The sequence below is a fragment of the Mauremys reevesii genome, linkage group 4 (assembly GCF_016161935.1).
Source record: "Mauremys reevesii isolate NIE-2019 linkage group 4, ASM1616193v1, whole genome shotgun sequence".
Lineage (NCBI taxonomy): Eukaryota > Metazoa > Chordata > Testudines > Geoemydidae > Mauremys > Mauremys reevesii.
The window spans coordinates 68,895,618-68,915,981 of record NC_052626.1 but is presented as its reverse complement, the minus strand read 5'-3'; the positions used below and the strand labels follow the sequence as shown (position 1 = coordinate 68,915,981).

The 20,364-nt window shown below is 47.4% G+C and overlaps 1 protein-coding gene across 10 annotated transcripts in view; it reads right to left on the bottom strand.

Moving 5' to 3' along the window:
• PLEKHH1 (pleckstrin homology, MyTH4 and FERM domain containing H1) overlaps window positions 1-20,364 on the bottom strand; it is a 92,917-nt gene that overhangs the window by 41,138 nt on the left and 31,415 nt on the right. For all 10 annotated transcript variants that reach the window (XM_039534608.1, XM_039534603.1, XM_039534610.1 and 7 more), the window contains 7 exons: window positions 18,014-18,095; window positions 9,753-10,765; window positions 6,310-6,388; window positions 4,968-5,059; window positions 3,507-3,657; window positions 2,369-2,508; window positions 960-1,070 (listed from right to left, as the gene is read on the bottom strand). In XM_039534608.1, coding sequence (XP_039390542.1) covers window positions 960-1,070; window positions 2,369-2,508; window positions 3,507-3,657; window positions 4,968-5,059; window positions 6,310-6,388; window positions 9,753-10,765; window positions 18,014-18,095 — 1,668 coding nt within the window. The remainder of the gene's footprint in view (window positions 1-959; window positions 1,071-2,368; window positions 2,509-3,506; window positions 3,658-4,967; window positions 5,060-6,309; window positions 6,389-9,752; window positions 10,766-18,013; window positions 18,096-20,364) is intronic.

Here is a 20,364-nt window from a genome sequence, read left to right as displayed (position 1 = left end):
TGTGTATATACTGTAGTACTCTTTAAATGATCACATACCACTAGGTGGAAAAAAATGGTATGCTATTGTATTATTTGAGAAACAGTATGGGACCATGCAGTTAACACTGAATCATATGTTTGTACATATTGGAAGGGTTAATAGTCTGTGGTCAGTCCTAATTTTCTCACTTCTTCACATCTGAGTGCCTACCTGCATGTCCTTAATGTTGCACTAGCATTCATTTTTGCATTTGCTTTCATATTACAGTAAGATCAATGTGAGGATAAAAACTTTTTTTTTTTTTTTTTTTTTTTTGCTTTCAGTGGTCTGTGTGTTGCCAGTCAACAAGTTTCAAGCCAGTTCCTAGTGGATACGTTGTTACTTCACAAAAACCACCACTACACATGGCCCCTCTGTCTGAACAGAGAAACTAATGACTGAATGGAGACTCCTCTCATCCTTGGGGTAGTACCCCAGGGTCAGGGGTGAGGCACATTGGCAGGGTGGTGGGGGGCAAGTCTGCACTGCAGCCAGGAGCGGCGCCAGGGTTTTTGGCGCCCTAGGCGGGGGTCCTTCCACACTCCCGGTTGTTGGCGGCAATTCTGTGGCGGGGGGGTCCTTCCACACTCCCGGTCTTCAGGCACTCCCGGTCTTCAGGGCACTTCGGCGGCGGGTCCCTGAGCGCGTGAAGGACCCGCCGCAGAATTGCCGCCGAAGACCCGGAGCGAGGAAGGACCCCCCACCGCCGAATTGCCGCCCCCCCAAATCCTGGTGCCCTAGGCAACCGCCTAGGTCGCCTAAATGGAAGCGCCGGCCCTGACTGCAGCTGCCCATGTGGTCTCTGTTATGTGAATAAACAGAGGATTTCAGTTGCCAGGGCTATCCATGTGGCACCTTTCACTGGTTAATGAAACTAACTCAGACTTCAAGCGGCCTTTCCCCTGTGTCTGGCACTGGTGTGTTTGCTTCTTACTCACCGGAGACTTGTAGTACATGATTTGTCCATTTCTCAGAACAAACCAACGTCTCTTCCATGTCTTCACCTGGCTGCCCATTTTCAGCAAATAGCCTGATTTCTCCATGGGCTCCTAGAGGATAAAGGATAGGTGGATTATCCTGAGCCCAAGATGAAAGCAACTGAGAAGTGCCCACACCAAGGGCTGCCATCTGCCAGATCTCCAGCATCCCCCATCTTCTCTCCAGCTCAGATTGCCAGATGTCAGGGCTCACATCACTGCATATATTTTAGAATCTACTACTGCTCATGTATGTGTATGTACTATGGTGGATGTGTGGGGCAGTGAAGAAGATATTGGAAGGCAGGACTGGTTATGCTTTCACAGCTTGCCTGAATCACTGAAAATTATTATTTTCCCATACTACGTGCTAAGCACTCTTCAAACATAAATGAAGTAAGGGTAAGCTCTAGGCAGCAGTAAGTCTCAAGCCTCTTGCATGTATGCTCCTTTACTTTCAAGAATAAGGGAGTAAAAAAATGGGTGGAGGGGTGGGTAAATAATGGATTCACATGAGAAATTAATTGATTTTTAAGGCCACTATGATCATCTAGCGTGGCCTCCTGAATAACACAGGCTATCGAGTTTGACTAAGTGGTCCCTACGTGAAGTCTATAATTTGTGGCTGAGGTGAGGAGATGGGAGATTAAACAAAATACATCTCATGCCACTGAGCTATGTGGTTCACCCTTTGTCTTACCTTGCTGCTAGGCAAGAGTAACGTTGTGGCTGCAAAGGAGCATTCTTGTTGATGCAGCACGCTGTAGCTCTGCTTGCAGAAGCAAGCCCATACCAGCGATGATAAAATAACACTGGGTATTTATGGAACACGTTTCATTTGGTAATCTCAAATCTCTTTACAGAGATGTGCAATTATCTTTACTCCCATTTTATAGAGGGGGAAACTGAGGCACAGAGCGGTTAAGCAACTTGCTTGATATCACACAATCAATCAATGGCCGAGTTGGCAATAAAACTTGGGTCTTGTGACTCCCGTTCTGTTGCTCTAATCACTAGATTAAAATGCCTCCCATGTTTCCAAATTAAGAACTTTTTGTTTCTATACAAATGGGTGAGGTCACAACCATCACCTAAAGAAGAGTGGGATGTGCAGAAAACTGGTATGGATAATCAAACTTCATGCTGATGGCCCCGGGGTCAGGAAGGACTATATCCCCAGTCCTCAGCACTATACAGTTGGCCAAGTACATTATAGGGGTATCAGGCAGTGGCTGATGCCAGAGACAAACTGGATCAACAGTCTGGTTTGGCATGGCAGATCCTTCATACTGTAGCTTTGCCACTCCCCTTTCCGGGTCAGTGTTGTGTCCATAACCCAGAACTGATGTCCAAGGGGGCATAAAACTTACACTGCAGACTCCACCATCAGTGGAATAGGAAGATGTCCGCTGCAGCTTGTGCTCTGGCTCTGAATAGTCACCATCCAGGGAGTAGGCATCGGGAGGGATGGCATAATCACTCTCTGAGCTCAGTGAGGACATAGACACACCTGCCAGGAATTAAGGGACAATGGGAATCCTATGTGCTCAGTATCTGTGTGAGATCTGTAACTTGCATCCTGAGCCTGCGCTGTCTGAAAAAGCCTCCAGTTCAACCCCAAAGCTACTTGGCTCATGGTGAGCAAACCAATCAGATATTGTTCCAAATCTTGGACATCCAAACCCCACCACCCAGGCCTGTGAACCCATTTTTCTGTAAACATGAGAATGGGAAGGAATTCTATAATGTAATGAATTCAGGGCTGCCTAAACACAGGCAATACTCACTAACCAAATCACACATGAGAATTTTAACTAATAGAGTTCAAGAACCCCTGCTGTCAAACCACAGCCTCTACCACTTGAACTAACGGAGAACCCTGATCAGCTGTTACTAACAGTACAGCTTCACTTTCTGTTATCCTTCTGCCTCTAGATTCCAGTGGCACACAGACACATTAGTCAGTACAGCACGAGAAGAGACCATTTTAAACCATATATACAGAATTTAGGTTTATTGTTTGCCACTTGCAATGACAGTGCTGCTTTTTGGAAAGTTAGATTGGATCCAGTTCTCATTCTTATGTTTTTCACCTTCACTTATACTGATCAGGATGCAATTTATATGATGCTCCAAAGGCAGGAAAGAATTGTGCACCTTTTTAAGTGCCATTTGGCTTCAGGTGCAGAATTTACCAGCTTGTGACAGAGCTAACAGGAGCCAATAAGAAGTTGATTGGCATGAGTTGGCACTAGCATGCCTAACAGATGGCCTGGAAAGAAAGAGGTGTTTCTTTTAGAATACAACTAATGTGAAAAGCTCATGATTCCAAGGATCTATGTGTCACAATCATTTGGGTGTAACAATCAAATGGAGAGATCCCCAAACTGGTCCTGGTGTCAGAGTTCCACTGTAGACTAAGAACTATTCTAGAAGACTGGTTTCTACTGAGCAATGGTTGGCAGCCCAAGTCTGCCTGCTCTCTCCAACTTACTGGGTTCACCTTACCTCGTTTCACAGCACGAGGGCTGCCTGGCATGCTGGTCTTTCTGATCTCAGAACCACCATTGGAGGTCCTGAAGCTGGCATGGGAGCTGCAGTCATCATCGGAGCCTGAGGACTCATCTAAGAAAGGAACGTTGCTGATCTGGGTGGCTTTCTGGAAAACAAACCTTCAAGATCAGAATGCGAGGAAGGAGGATCTCCAGTACAGACATATGCTACAGTTCATAAAGAGACAGCACAAACAGAACAGGGCCAGTCTCATTTCTTCAAAGCTACCCAGGGCCTCTCACCCCACTCACCTTCATGCTGAGGTTTTAAACTCTCATTCCTCATTCTCCAGGGACTCTCCAGGCCAATGGTCCCCAATGCAGTGCCCGTGGGTGCCATGGCGCCCGCCGGGGAATCTATATGTGCCCACGTACTGTCCAGCGGACGAGCATCTGCCGAAATGCCGCCGAGAAGCAGCGTCATCCAGAGGCATCACCGCCGAAATGCCGCTGATTTTCGGCAGCATTTCGGCGGCGACACCTCTAGATGACGCTGCTTGTCTGTGGCATTTTGGCGGTGACAGCTATTGACGTTGCCGCTTCTCGGCGGCATTTCGGTGGATGCTCATCTGCCGGCCACAGTTCTCGGTGGCTTGACGTCCAGTGCCCGCCAGACAAAAAAGGTTGGGGACCACTGCTCCAGGCCATGTTCCCCTCCAGGTCCCATATTCCTGAGTCTCCCCAGATTCTGTCTTCCTAGGGCTCCACAAACCCAATCTTTCCCCTTAGGCTCCCAAAATCCATCTTCTATTTCAGTGGCTCTCAAACTTTTTAATTGGTGACCCCTTTCACATAGCAAGCCTTTGAGTGCGACCCCCCTTATAAATTAAAAACACTTTTTTATATATTGAACACCATTATAAATGTTGGAGGCAAAGCGGGATTTGGGGTGGAGGTTGACAGCTCGCGACCCCCCCCCATGTAATAACCTCGTGACCCCCTGAGGGGTCCCAACCCCCAGTTTAAGAACCCCTGTTCTATTTCATTCTCATTAACCCTCCGGCCTCCATCCTCCAAGACCTCACTAGTCTCCACCATACCCATCTTCCTGAAGCTTCCCAAGAACTGCCTGGTCTCAAACATATACCAGAGTTCTGTCCTCCCTGAATGGGGATCTGTAGCTTCAGTGGACTGAACCTTTGTAAATTTCACTTTATGCAAATTTGATGATGTATTCAGGGACTTAGCAAGTTGCCAATATTGCCCTCAGTTTGGCAAAGATAAAATAGTTTTAAATATATCTATTACTACCATGTGTGTATGTGGCATCTGCTACTCCACTGCAGCCTGTCAGTCTGTAGGGCTCCCGGGCATTCTCAAGCCCTCTTGTCTGCTCAGTGTTGTCCCTTGCTACTCTCAAGATGGTGGCAATTCTCCCCATTCTTTTCTTAACACAAAAGGTGAAGTAATCCCTTACCCCCTTCAGCGTGGTGTAGACTGGAACCGTGACATTTCTGTAGATAAGGCAAGTGAATGGCCCAGAAGCTGAATATGATGGAAAATTCGAAACTAGAAAATTTAGAGAGAGAACAAAGACTGGTGAAAAAACAGCAGGTTTTAATGGAGGGAAGTAGATGTGAAGGCACAATGTAGCAATAGGGAACCTCAATAAGACAAACTAGTGAGAAGAATGTAGATTTGCAAGATCAAGTCTTCCAGAGGTTGTGGGGGTTACTAATTTTGGAAAGTTCTCGAAGGTGACTGCACTTCCTCTTCCACTGTGCCTGTAGGACACCTCACCCACCCTTGCATTCCTCCCAGGGTGATGGCAGCCAGGCACAGTGAACCACAGAGGCAGAACCAGGAGATTTTAGCATTCTGGTGGAGAAGTGCATGACCAACCATGACTTAACTGACCTAGGGTGAGACTATTTGGCCATCTTACTAATACAGCACACATGAAAAGTATTCCGTTGCTCCCCACTTTGTGGGCCCAGGGCTAGGCTTAGATCTATTCAATCCCTGTAGCTACATGGGGTCAACTTACCGAGGTTCACACACATACCACAGAGATGCCAGCCAGAGCACTATGCCCAAAGAAGTCAGTGCCAGAGGACCATGTCAAATATTTAATTCCCTAACTGCCTTCCCCATCTTCATTTTGGAAGGTTCCATGCCTAGCTTCCTGTGCCATTTTGGTAGGTCACCAAAGGTTGTGGGATCTTAGAAATAGGTGGATGGTGATGGTGGGGTCACCACAGCCTGAGAGCAGATCACAGGCAGGCAACAGCAGGATATGCAGAGAAGTGTCTTGTCATAAGTGTGGAAGGAGGTAAATCGCTCTCCCCCACCCCAAAGTTACTTAACATAGAGGCAAAAAAAAAACCAAGGATTGGTCCTTCAGGGTATTTCTGTGCTGCAACTGAGGGCAAGCCCCCCAGCCCAGGTCCACAGACTCATGCTAGCATGGTTCATGCTAGCATGCTAAAAATAGCAGTATCAACTTTGCTTTGACATTACAGCTCTCACTCCCTCCCCCAGGCTCGAGAGCCTGAACAACATCTATGTAGTTATTTTTAGTGCACTAAATCAAACCCTGCTTAGCACAAATATGTGGACCTGGACTGGGAGGTTCGCTCTAAGATGCAGTGTAGGCATACCCATCTAGGCCTAGATATCTTCCTCAACCTGGCTGACAGCCAGGGTGAGATCTGATTTGAAAACAGGCAAGAAAAGGAGAAAACATGAACAGCCAGAGGCTAATGTCTTACAACCTCAGCCTAAGCTCTCTCTCTGGATGGATCTTATCTCGAACTTACTCCGGCTGGGAGAGTCAGTCCCGAGGGCCACCTCCGACAGTCTCATGCCAGACTTGGCTACTGCATAGATCCGACTCTCCTGGAACAACAGCATAGTATAGGGTGATGGTCAGAAAAAGCACCAGAATATAAAAATCAAATTGTAAGTCAACTGAACTATTTCATTTGTTCAGATTTAATGGCCTCACGTTCCTTTCTGTCCTGACTGGCAGCCGTATCCATGAAGGAAAGAATCTCTAAGGAGAAACTGATCCATCCCACTGCATGGTGGTTGGAAGGGAGCCGTAGTGGGGATATCCAGTCCCACCCCCTGAATCACAGCTGAATTGCTGGTAGTGCTACAGAGATCATATCCTCAAGCTGGGACATCTACATTCAATCATCAGTTTAAATAATAATTTAGAAATGCTGGTTTAATTGCTACGAACACTGCATTAAAATATACTAAAAAAAGGTCTAAAGTGAACATCCGTGAAAGATTCCCATTCTTTGCCAAGGGAATGAAGGCAATAGCTGGAATTATTTGAACAAGCCTTGGGCTGAGTTACCATAACATATGGCATTTCCTCTCCAAAGATTTCAAAGAGCTTCACAAATGGCACAAATTCCACGGGAAAAAAATCTGTCACTAATGCAACATAAGATTGAGAAATCAAGCAGTCAAAAGTGGGCAAACACAGAGTTAAGATTGGAAGATAATCCTTAATTCTGCATCCTCATGCTTATTCCTTAAAAACGCTATTGCTATATAATTAAACGTTGTCAAATAATATATAATATTAAGCATAAAAAATACATGAAAATAGCATTAAGGTTGGAAAATCAAGCACTCAAAATTTAGGATATGCCAATATTCAGGTTAACCATATGCATTATAATATAGTCGTTAATTACATGAGCACATGCTATTTTTTCCATAGGATCCCTGCTTCATTCAGTGCACAGCACAAACAGTACTCACTGAATGAGTAACTATTCAATAGTTTGGTTTCTCCTCATTGTTCACTGGGTGGCCTGATGTCTTATTTAATACACACAGTTCAAATCTGGCTCTGAAGACAATTATTAAATTCCTTATGGAAATTCTATGGCACTCATCACTACAGTATCTGAGATTTTCACAAACTTTAATTAATTTATCTTCACAACAACGTTGTGAGATGAGTGGGTGGTTGTATCCCCATTTTACAGGTGGGAAATTGAGGCATAGAGCGATCAAGGTCAAAAGTGTCCACTAATTTTGGGTGCCCCACTTGAGACACTTAGGACCTGATTTTTCAGAGAGTTTAGCATTACACAGCACTTTATATGTTCAAAGCACAGCTCCCATTGACTTCAGTTGCAGCTGTTAGTGCTGAGCATTTTTGCAAATCAGACCCCAGGGCACCCAACTGAAGTTGGGCACCCAGAAAAGGAGGAATGGACAGTTAGTGACCACCTGTGAAAAGTTAGGGTTAAGTCAGTGGTGCCCAAACTTTTCCTGTCATGCCCACCAGGGCCGCCCAGAGAGGGGGGCAAGTGGGGCAATTTGCCCCAGGCCCTGTAGGGGCCCCCCATTAGAATATAGTATTCTATAGTATTGCAACTTTTTTTTAAATGGAAGGGGCCCCTGAAATTGCTTTGCCCCAGGCCCCCTGAATCCTCTGGGCGGCCCTGATGCCCACCCTTAGTAATAATGCAATCTGTCCACACGCCCCCTCTGTTCCTGCACAGTTGGCTAAGCAGAGGAGCTTGGGCTGAAGGCAGAGCTGGGGCTAGAGACAGTGCTGGCCAGGGGGTGAACAGAGAATGAGGGCAGAGCTAGGCTGGGGAAAGAGCGGAGCTGCGGATGGGGCTGGAGCAGAGGGGTGCAGTTAGGGTGACCAGATGTCCCGATTTTATAGGGACAGTCCCAATTTTGTGGGCTTTTTCTCATACAGGCACCTATTACCCCCGTCTCCTGTCCCGATTTTTCACACTTGCTATCTGGTCATCCTAGGTGGAGCTGGGACTGGACTGGGGACAGAGCACGGCTGGGGGGGCACTTCCTCCCTGTCCCCCATGGGGGATGGCCCGCCCCCCCCAAGTTCCACTCTCTGAATGTTCCTCCATGCCCCCCTACCCCAGGGGACCACACTCCAGTTTGGGGACCACTTTTTTAAGTGACTCAACTAGTATCACACAGGAACTCTATGGCAGAGGCAGAGATAAAACCCAGTTCTCCAAGGCAGCATTCAACAACCTTAACCATGAGACCGTCCTTTCTCTTCCTGCAATCCCCTGCCTCATTCGCCACACACCTCCCAAATTCTGAAACCAGTCAGGCAGGAATCCTACAGACAACAGCCTCCTTTATAATACAACCCTGATCCATCTGCACAGAAGGCTCATCCTATGCACTGAATAAAGGAGGGGTCCTGTGAAAAAAACTGTATGTGATCATGTAATTAAAGGCTATGTCTGTACTACGAGCTGGGGGCATGATTACCAGTGCGCATACACATCCTCATGGTAGCTCAATGAGAGCTAGTGCGAGTTGTGCACACGAGCTGGGAATTACATCCCTCACTCATAATATAGACGTAGCTGATTGTATCATAAAGCACATGCACAAGGGGGCCAAATTAAGGTTGCACAGGCAACCTTAATTCTGACAATTCCTAACTTTTGAGAGCTTAACTTTCCAACCTTAAAAATGTTCTTTTAATGAAGTTTGTGAGTGTCATTTCCTGGATTTTTAAAAAACAAACTAAATAAACACCCAGATGGTTCCTCAGCAGGGTTGGAACATTTAGATACCACACAGACCTCTGCCACTTAAACTAATGGAGTAACTGGTAGTAATAGCTGTAGGCTGTTATCTTCTATGTGGGCTGCACACTAGAGGGGGACGAGACATATGCTTTGCCAGTGGCACACTTTACTTTTGGTGATAGCAGAATAAAGTTGAGACTTTGGAATATGGAGCTCCTTTTCAGATTCTGGAGGGAAGCATTCTCTAGTGGTGACAGATCCTTCTGACCCTGTCTCCTACAACAGTCTGTCCCAGTGCTATTTCTCCCCTTCCCACCTATTCGGCTTGTAATTTCACATGGGGACAGAATGAAGGATGAACCTTCAACTGTAGATTTGCATTTCTTGATTTTGGGTTTGATCTCTCAAGATTAATATTTCTTTGGTGGGATTTTTTTCCAGAGAATCTTTTGCTTTTGTTTTTTTAAAGAAAAGAAAAGAATAAAAGTTTCCAATGTGAACAGTATGTTCCATTATCTAGAACTATTTGGCTTGATAAAGATGGCTGCCTTCATAAGTTAACTAAGGTTGCCAGAAGCCAAACAGTCCAGATAAAGGTCACTATAAGCCTTCACCTAGGCAACACAAGCCCGACCTTTATTGACAGAGGCACCCAAGTACTGATGAAAGGTAAGCAGAACAGTATATGTAGTGCCACCTGCATTTCTTACCCAGGATGGGAACCTGTGCAGTGGTGGAGTAGGAGGTTTGCCTCCTGGGTCTAGTGGTCCCGCTTCAGAATTTCCAGCTTCATTTTTGCCTGAACCAGGATGCTGATCAATCTTCACACCCATCCCAGCCTCTTCCCCCACTGGGCAGCCATCTGTCTCCATCTTCTCTGGCAGCTCATCATCATCAATGTCTGTCTCCTCCACTTGTGCAGGACACAGTGTTGAGGTTGTTATGGGCTGGAAGGTGCCAACCTCTATGCGCATTACATTATGGAAGCAGTCAGCACCTGGCTGGGGTTGGCTGTAATGTCTCTTTGCTAGCTGGATACTGTCTCTTGGGGTGCTCGGTGTCCGGATTTTTGGGAGAGTCAGACTATTGCCTAGTCCACATTCCCTCCCTGGAAAGCTTGGCTGTGTTGAAGTAATGGGTGATGGCAAATCCAGTGTTGGCTCTGCAGTTGGGAGACAGCCATCAGGGGTACTCATCATCTCCCCTGAGGAAGAGGAGTCCAGCCTGTGAGAGCGGAACTTGGCACTCAGCTCATCTGAGGAGTTTCCCAGCTCTGATGCCATCTGATCTGAGGTGCTTAGAGAGTTCTGGTTTCTCCCCAAGGAAGACTGGAAAGCCAGGGCTTCAAGGACACTTGTGGACTCAACGGTGAGGTCCAGTAGTGTGGGATCAGGGCACCCTGAGCTAGTGTCAGAGATTACAGTAGGGAACGTATCTTTCTCTAAAGAGGGCTTCCAGTTTGATGGGTCAGGGATGACCCTGAGCATGTTCTGTGAGGGCAAGGATTTACTGTCTTCTTCTGCAATGGAGGCTTCATCAACAAGGATCATACCTGGTGTAGGGGGAACACCTTTAGCAGCTCTTCCTGGACACTCCTGTTTGACACCCATCCCAAGGAACATGGACTTCTGGTCTGGTTTCTCAAGCAAGGTTGACAATAGCATTTTGGGCACCAAAGGGTTATAGCTCCAAATAGATTCAATAGGAGGGATGGTTGTTAGATCTAAAAAGAAAGAAGGAGGATGGTTAGGGCATTTAAATGTTTTTATGTTTTAATGTCCAAAGTGTTGCTTGTTAGGAAGACTTCATGTCAGATGTATTTCAGCCACTGGGTATGTTTACACTGCATGTGGGAGGAAATCTCCCAGAGCAGGTCCACAGACTTACATTAGCAGGGCTAGCATTAGCATACTAAAACCAGTGTTTAATTTGTGTCAGGGCTTAGCCCCAGCACCTGTAGGCTTGCCACATCAGTTATTAAATTTAAGAAATTGCTTGAGACCCAGGACCTAATTGCTTGAGCCCCGGCACCTCTTTTCATTACAAATTAAGCACTGACTAAAAATAACTGTGTAGATATTGTGACTTGGGCTCTCAAGTTGCAGGGTGGAGAAAGTAGGCTTGAGTGCCTGAGCTGCAGCCCAAATCACAATGTCAAAGCAATGTCTACACAGGTATTTTTAGCGCAGTAGCATGAACCCTGCAAACATAAGTCTATGGACCCAGGCTGGGAGGCTCACTCCCAGATGCAGTGTAGACATATTCCTTGGAACAGACCAATGATCCAGCTAGAATAGTGTCCTTTCTCTGACAGCAGCCAATACCCTGTGGATCAGAGGGAAGAGAAATGCCTCCAGTAACTTATATACCCATGCAACGTTATGTCACAGGTGAGCTAATGGGCCGGAACCTCAGCTGGTGTACATCTGTATAGCCCCTGTGATTTCAGTGGAGCTACACTACATTAAACTAGAAGAGTATCTGGCTTGATTTCCTTCTATCCCCATCTGGTGATTAGTGGATGCCCTGAAGCATGAAGATTTGAGAGCCTTTGTAACTATTACCACCAGCTAAAGATGCTACCTTCATTCATATGAATGTCTAAATTCCTTTAAAAACTTTCTAAGCTGTTTTCCCCAATAATATCCATGGTATCAAGTCTCTTAAATGTATCATATGGTTTGTTCATAAGAATTTCCTTTTTTAGGTTTATGTTTGCATTCTGTGTGGTGGTGTGTTACAGGATGGGATAAACAGGAATGCCTGGTTGGCCTTCCGAATTTCCTTTATTTAATGTCTATACAATACAGGGGTTCTCAAACTGGGGGTCACGAGGTTATTACATGGAGGGTCGTGAGCGGCCAGCCTCCACCCCAAACCCCGCTTTGCCTCCAGCATTTATAATGGTGTAAAATATATAAAAAAGTGTTTTTAATTTATTAGGGGGGTCGCACTCAGAGGCTTGCTGTGTGAAAAGGAGTCACCAGTACAAAAGTTTGAGAACTACTGATATAATACCTCTGCTCTGTCATTTCTTTCTCTTCTTTTCCATACTGCGTAGGCTTAAGGACTATCTGAACGCTATAGATACCTTCTAATGGCGTCAGTGAGGGTGTGGAGAAGGATGGCGTACCCTGCTCAACTAGCAGGAGATTTGGCCTACAAACCCCCCTAAGTCAGGGATATCCATGGGGAGGCCATGGGCCTCCTTAGTGCCTCGTGCCTTTATGGGAACATCATGGGAGCACACAATCATGCAACTACCCAGTAGTCACTGACCCTGATCCTACCCTCTGGAGATGCAGTGAGTTTTAGACTATGAAGGGGCATTGTGAGTAGGTTAATGGTGAAAAAATAATAACACTTTGTATTTATATAGAGCTTGTCAGCCAAATTAATACCCCAAAATGCTTTACAAAACTGGTGGAATAAGCAAATATATGCCCCCAGGTCACACAGCAAGTCTGTGGTGGGAACTGAACACAGAGCACTTGCCTCTCAGCACTGTGCTTAGGTCATTAGCTCATAGCTACTCTAATGGCAGGACTGATATTAACTTTTCACTGAATAACTGTGGAGCTGGTGAGGGAATAGCACCTCAGAGGGCAGCCATGTCTCCATCCTGATCCCTCCCCTAAGTGTAGGGCCTGATCTGAACAATGCCTTTATGTGAGTTTGAAAAAGGAAGCGCGGAAACTGCTCATTGAACCTCTCTAGGCCAGATCTGATAGGGTTTCAGCCTTTCTGCCCAGGAGGGCCAAATAAATGATCTGGCCCCCATCTTTTTAATCTTTTCTCAGACAGAAACCCACACCCTACTCCTAAATGTCTAATAATTTCAGATGCTCTTCTCTGGACCTTCTGCAAAATCCTGACAGCCTAGAAAATTTTGTGTAGGGTCTGCAATAGAATGGGAAATTACATGGATCATTTCAGGTCTTCTCATAACCTTGCCATTTATATTGTGTCTTCTGTCCCAAAGAACCAGATTCCAAGATGCTTTAGATAGAAATTATATACATATGAATATCCAGGAATAACAACATATAATTGATAATGGTGGCTGAGTATCACAGACTTCACAAGCCTTGCTCAGCTGCCAGTAGGGTTTACAAGGTCACTGCAAATTGAAACAGTACACGGACAGAGGACAGGACAAAGGGTAAGGGAAATTATTGCTGATTGTGGAGAGAATAAGGGTGGGATCCACAAAGGGACTTAAGCATTGCAACACTAGGGCTTGGCTACACTGGAGAGTTGCAGCGCTGGTGGTGGGTTTACAGCGCTGCAACTTACACACCATCCACACTTGCAAGGCACATACAGTGCTGCATCTCCCTGGCTGCAGCGCTGGCTGTACTCCTGCTCTGCCTCGGGTATAACTATTGCAGCGCTGGTGATGCAGCGCTGCTCCGCAAGTGTGGCCACCAAAAGCGCTGTAATTGGCCTCCAGCAGAATTTTCCCATAATGCTTTTAACTAAAAAACTCTTTGTTTTGTTGTGAACTCGGGGCTCCCAGAGCTGCTTATTTAAAAAACAAACACAGCTCCTGTTTGCTGTGAATGAGGCAGGCAGGGGGATGAATGTCTACAACTAGTGTTTGCTTGAGGAGAGAAACAGCACGGGGGGCGGGGGAAAGGGAGTCCATCGGAGCAGCTGCTTATCCAGTCTGCAGGCTGAATGAGGGGTCCAGGAAGTGGTCAGAATTTGCAAGGCAGGGAGCTGACACAGTGTCGGCTCCAAAAATCCACTCTCTCTCTCTCTCTCCCCCACGCTCCCTGTCACACTCCACCCCACCCCCCTCTTTTGAAAAGCACGTTGCAGCCACTTGAACGCTGGGATAGCTGCCCATAATGCACCACTCCCAACACCGCTGCAAATGCTGCAAATGTGGCCACACTGCAGCGCTGGTAGCTCTCACACTATGGCTACACTTGCACTTCAAAGCGCTGCTGCGGCAGCGCTTTGAAACGCTAAGTGTAGTCAAAGCGCCAGTGCTGGGAGAGAGCTCTCCCAGCGCTGTCTGTACTCCACCTCCCTGTGGGGAATAACGTACAGCGCTGGGAGCTGCGCTGGGGCTTTGACCACACTGGCGCTTTGCAGCGCCGCAATTTGCAGCGCTGGAGAGGGTGTGTTTTCACACCCTGCTGCAGCGCTGCAAATTTGCAAGTGTAGCCATGGCCTCAGTGTGGCCACACTGCAGCGCTTTCCCTACACAGCTGTACGAAGACAGCTGTAACTCCCAGCGCTGCACACCTGCAAGTGTAGCCAAGCCCTGAGTGTCATGGCACTTAACTTTTAGGCTCCTAGAAAATCATAGGAATACGCTACAATCCACAAAGCCTGAATTAAGTGCCTCGGGTCCTTATACAATGAATGGGGAGAGATAGACACCTTAGAATGTGATCCACAAAGCCAGCATGCTAGACATGGTGCCACCTAAACTAGCTAATGGGAGATGCCGATGACAAGGGTGTGTGCAAAGCCCCACCCCCCTCAAGGCATTCCGCACCTTTGTTTGGTCTGCAGGGAAGCAACTATCTATGTTTAGAGATCCCTAAGGTGTTTCTTACAGGAATGAGTTAGGTGCCTGCCTCATGCCACATAAAACAGCTGGACAAAGAGCAGGGGGTTCTGCTGTCTGCCTTATGACTTTTAGCCCAAGGGTTAGAACACTGACCTGAGACATGGGAAACCCAGATTCAAGTCCCCCACTCTCTGCTAGAAAGGTAGAAAGGATTTGAACAGGGGTCTCTAACCACTGAACTATCGGATATTCTCATGTGGGGTTCCTTCAGTCTCTCCTCTTGAAGCTAAGGTGACCAGACGTCCCAATTTTATCGGGACTGTCCCAATATTTGCTTGTTTGTCCCATGTCCCGACCAATGTTCAGTCGGGACACTGGACAAACAAAACAATTTTGCTCTCTGCTCTGGCGCACAGGTGGAGCCGGAGGGGCTCTCTCCCGCTCCCCCCCCCGATTCGGCCTCCTCCTTCCCCCATTGGATCCCTCCCCAAATCCCCACCCCCAGCCCTGCCCCCTCACTGCCCCATTGAATCCCAAGCCAGGCCTGGGGAGGAGACGCCCCTGTGCAACAGTCTGGGCACACGAGCCATGGCCAGCTGGGGCCGGGAGCGCTGCAGTGCAGCGCAGAGGCTGCTCCAGCCTTGCAGCCTGCGGGGCAGCATGGTGGGCCTGGGGGCAGCGCGGAGCGGGCAGGGCCCAGGTGGGCAGCGCGGCCCGGGGGCGTGGGCCGCCGGAAACACGTGGCGGAGAGAGGCTGTGGGAGTAAGACTTGTCCCAGGCGGGGCGGCCAGCGGACAAGGGCGAGGAGCCGGTCGGGGTCCCCCCGTACCGATAAACTTCCCCGTCGTTGCCAGGGAGCCCCGTGCCTCTCCCGCTCGGCTGTGCTCCAGTGGCTCCTTCCCGGCAGGGTGGCGGCCGCCCGTCTGGGAAGGAGCCGCTGGAGCGCAGCCAAGTGGGAGAAGCACGGGGCTCCCCGCCAGCGGTGGGACGCGCCACATGTGCCCAGGGCGGGAAGGAGTCGCTGGAGCGCAGCCGAACGGGAGAGGCGCGGGGCTCCCCGCCGGCGGTGGGACGCGCCACATGTGCCTGGGGTGGGCCGGGAGGCTCTGTGGGGAGGGCAGCGCGTGCAGCCAGGGCGCTGTGTGCGATCCCGCAGCGCGGACAGGGCCTGCTAATGCCCCCGGTCCCTACAAAAAATTGCTTTTTTTCTCCGCCCCCGTTTTTTCTTTTTTTTTTTTTTTGCTCCCCCCCAAGCATCCCGATATTTCATCCCTGTGATCTGGTCACCCTACTTGAATCTGTTCCACTGTGGACAACTAATGAAGACGTGATTGGCACACTAACCACTGGGATATACCACCATTCTCTCTCTCTCTCTCTCTCAATCACTGTTTAAGTGTTTATCCACAATGGAACAGTCCTGGAACTTATGTGATTAAATCTAAGGCTTAGGCCCCTAGGTACCTTTGTGGATCTGAGCCTAAAACCCACATTCTTGAGAAATGTCACAGGGTGACTGGCCCTTTGAGAGGGAGCGGAGTCCTGTGCAGCTGTGAGTGATCACCTGCTGCCCAACTGGGCTTAGGGGAAGGCACCTGGGTCTGCAGCAGAAGGCAATAAGAGAGGAAGCTGCATAACAGTTTGAGACAGTAGGGGAATAAGACTGCAGCCTGCCCAGCCCAAAAGCAGGGAAGACCTAGAATGAAGATAGAAGGCTTGGATCCTCTCTTGTGGGAACACCCAGGACTAAGTTAGAGACACTGGGGGGAGTGTGGGAGTGGCCTGGGGAGAGGATTACTAGGACAGTGTTTTTGAATTGTATATACATAAATTAGACCCATTAGGGGAATGTTTTAAGGACTCTGGACTGGCAGACTTATTTAAGAAGTCCTGAAGATGGAAGGCAGGGTGCTGTTCTAGGCAGATATGTCCTCTTACTAGATATAAAGGAACAAGGACCACCAGTGTGTGACCCTAGAGGCACAAGGAACTGATTGTGACATCCATTCAGTCCTAATATGATCCCTGTATAAATTCTCCCCAACTTGACATCAGTGTAACTCTGCAAAAATGCCATTCATATGACATGTGCTATGTTTCCAGGTTCCCAGGAATGTTGGGAGATGCCAGTAGATGAAGCTGTTAATATCAGCATGGCTGGCTGCAAAAGATTTATCTGTCTACTGGGGCCTCTAATTTAGCCTGGCACAGTGAGTTTGTGCAATTAGGTGGGGGTAGGGGTTGGGTGGGCAGTGCTGAGCTGTCTGCTGTTCAATGGGTTGGGATCCAGGGAACACTTAATACTAGATTATTAATGCAGCTTACCAGCCATTCTGTCTGTGTAAACAGCCAGAGCCAGAGGGGATGAGAGAAACCCACTTGCAAAGCACCTGTCCGGAAGTGTGCTGGGATTTGGCGAGAACTTTGCATGGTTTCCCTGGTGCTGGAGGGGTGGGGGCAGGGGCATAAAACGTCTCAGAATAAGAGCTTAGCAGGAGAGAAATGCTCCTTATCTGCCTAGTGCAAATCTAGGTCACCTGTTCCCATTTCTAGACTTCATTTTTTTTTAATGGACTCAATTTAGGCTAGGAAAGTTGGGGAAAAGGAAATTTCCTCCTTTTAAGAAGAAAGTCTTCTCTCTAGCCACAGAAAAGGTCAGGGATGCTGGAAAAATGTGTATAGTGGGGCTGCTGAGAGCCAGTGAACCAAACTGTAAACGCTGTATATGATGGAAATAACTTCAAGCCGGGGGTACAGTAGCATCCCTAGTTCCAGCATCTATGGAACAGGTTCCGCAAAGGCACAGGCAATGTAAGCTTCTTCCACCCTCATCTGCCAAAATGCCTCAACCTTGTGCCAGAGGGAACACTCTCCTCCCTCCCACCAGAGCAATGGGGAGAGTTCAGTCTCCTTGGCTCAGTCAGTCCTTACTTCCTTTCTGGTAAGATGTCAACAAGAAGTCCAATAGTGCCACTTGTGATTGTGACTCTCTGGCAATGTGGATGCCTCTACCCGGGGAGGAAGTACAGTGAAATTCATCAAGGACTTGATCGTGTGCTACTGAAGTCAATGAAGGTTTTGCCAATGACAGCCTTGACTCCCTGAGCAAAAGGACCAGCCAAGCCCATTAGCTTGGAAGCAGTTGCAGCCTCCTAAACCAGAGGTCCAAGATTCAGTCCCCACTGGAATCCAATAAGGAGCATTGTTACGATAAAAGCAACTTGCCGTCTATAGCTTCTTCCATCCAGATGGTTTTACAAACATTGATATAATTAAGTCTCACAGGTAAGCATTGTTGTTCACATTTCAAAAATGGGCAGTTAAGGAACAGAGGTCATGCCACTTACCCAAGTCATACTTACTAATCTATGGCAGCACCCATGATTCCTGACTACCAGTCCTCAGCTGTTTACTAGGTTACAATTCCAAAGTGAACATATTTACCTTGTAATGCATCCTGAAGGGCTTCAATTTGCTCTGTCAGCTTCTGATTATGGTTTTTCAGGTGGTAATTTTCTAGCTCAAGCTATGAAACAATAATAAAAACTGAAAAAAATTATTTAAACACTCTCCCCAACATCAAGAAGTGTTTAGGTCTCTGACTGCAATTAAGTCTCAAGATAAGAACAAGAAAAATAACAGATAAATTTAACTTTAAGCTCTGAAGCCCTTCTCAGAAGCAGCTTCTGCCAGTTGGAATAGCCCTTCTGCACCTAACCACTCTTCCCAAATATCCTTGGAAAGCACCTTTCTTCTCCCCTGCATAGGCCTCATCATTTCTCTCTCTGCTATTATTTATAATTTACCTGTAAGATATTTTGGGAAACAATTGGTAGGAAAGAGACAGCTAAACTACTATTACTTGGGAGTGTCAGCTTTCCTTCCTCTTGCACACACTGTAATGGGATCCCCCCTATGCCAGGAGGGACGGGATGAGAAAGACATGAAGTTAACCCCAACAAATATATATTCAAGGGAGGGGAAAGAAACACATCACAGCGAATAATCTGGGCAGTACTAAAGAGACTGGGGACTCTCACCCAAACACAGGGTTCCACATAAAGAATCCCTGCACCACCTATAGGAGTAAAGCACCATGCTAACAACTTCCTTCCTGAAACAAGTTGAGAAATCCAGAGTTTGGAGATGCATGTGTGGCCTCAATCCCAGGAGTAAAGAGTTACTGAGTCTTTTAAAAAGTGCTTTGAGATGGGACAGCAGGAACCTGATCCAGTGCTCAGTGAAGTCAGTGGAAAGAATCCCATTGACTTCAGTGGGCATTGGAATGAGATAAAGGCCCAGGAGCTCAGAGGGGTTTGGAAGAGAAGGGAAGGGCAGACATGAGGGAATGCCATGTTGGAGGAAAACAGTGTCAGACAAAGTTAGTAACTTTAAGGAAGAGCAGGAAATAAAATGGCTATAAGCCAGGTGCTGCCTCGGGAGGAATGACAGGAACTGCATCTCGGGATTCACAGGAGAGGGTGATGGTGGGGAAGTCTTTGCTTCCTCTGAATGAGAGAACAATTTACTTCAAATTCTAGTTCTTGGAGGTAGAAATCTGATCATGGCAACTCAGCACCAGTTTATTGCTTTGTCAAATCAGTAAATTGTCCTAAGTCAAGAGGACAGAGGATCTGCCCATGCATCATGAGCTGTGTGCTGTGGCAAACATTAACTCCTTTGTGGCAGTGAATATCTTTACTCCTGGGGAAATTCTGTACCAAAAAATTAAAAAATTCTGTGCACAATATTTTCAAATTCTGCAAAATTCGGCATATTTTATTTGTCAAAATAACACAATATAATCACACCATGTTTCAATTATTTTTGGTCATTTATTTCAAAATACCTGTCAGCAAGTATGTCTGTAACAATACAGACAACAAAAAAGATTCAGGACAAATAGACTCCTTACTAGGCATATTAATACAGAACTCTGAGTAATAATTCATTTAAACTTCAATGAGTCGGGTAACAGAGGAACTGAGGGAGAGGGAAGTAATTGCTGGGAAGAAGCCTGGGTGTGAACTTGGAGGGTTGTTGGGTATGGGTGGGAAAAGTATAGAACAGTTTTTTTTGGGGGGGGGGAGGGGGGATGGGAGAGAATGTTTGGGAGCTTCCCCCTGCAGGCCCTGGCTGACCCCTGGCCTCTCCCATTCATTCAGGCACATCTGCCCCGTCCCCATGTGTCCCTGGACCCTCATGTGTCCCTCCACTCCCACTCAGACCCCATGTGGCCCTGCCCCCACTTTCCCTGCCCCCAAGTGTCTCTCTGCCCCATTCAGCCACCCACTGTCCCTATGTGGCCTTGTACCCCCTCCCCATGTGTCCCTGCGCCTCTACTCCCATTCTGCCCCTGCCCCAGTCTGTCCTCTCCCACTAGCCCTTATGAGCCCCTGTCTGACCCCCCAGCAGCCCCATGCTGTTTGTCTCCCCATAGCCCCTTTCTCCGGACCTAGCCCCACAGGCACTGTGAAGAAGGCAGGTTCTTTCTCTTCCCTGGCTGGCCAGGAGCTGCTGCTCTGTTCTATTGCCACAGCACCATCTGGTGGGCAAAAGGCAGAACTGCAGCAACTTTCCAGCAGAAGCTTTTTTCTGTGCAAAAAATTAAAAATATGCATGGCCCATTAACTATGCGCTGGTGCAGTGGTGTTGAATTCCCCCAGGAGTAAGCCAGTGTAGGAGAATACAAGCATTTAAGACAACATGAGAAGTTTCACTCAATGCAAGAAAAGACCTAACATCCAGAGTTTCTGTATGTAGATATCACCCACACTCCAGTTTGATGGCTGGCT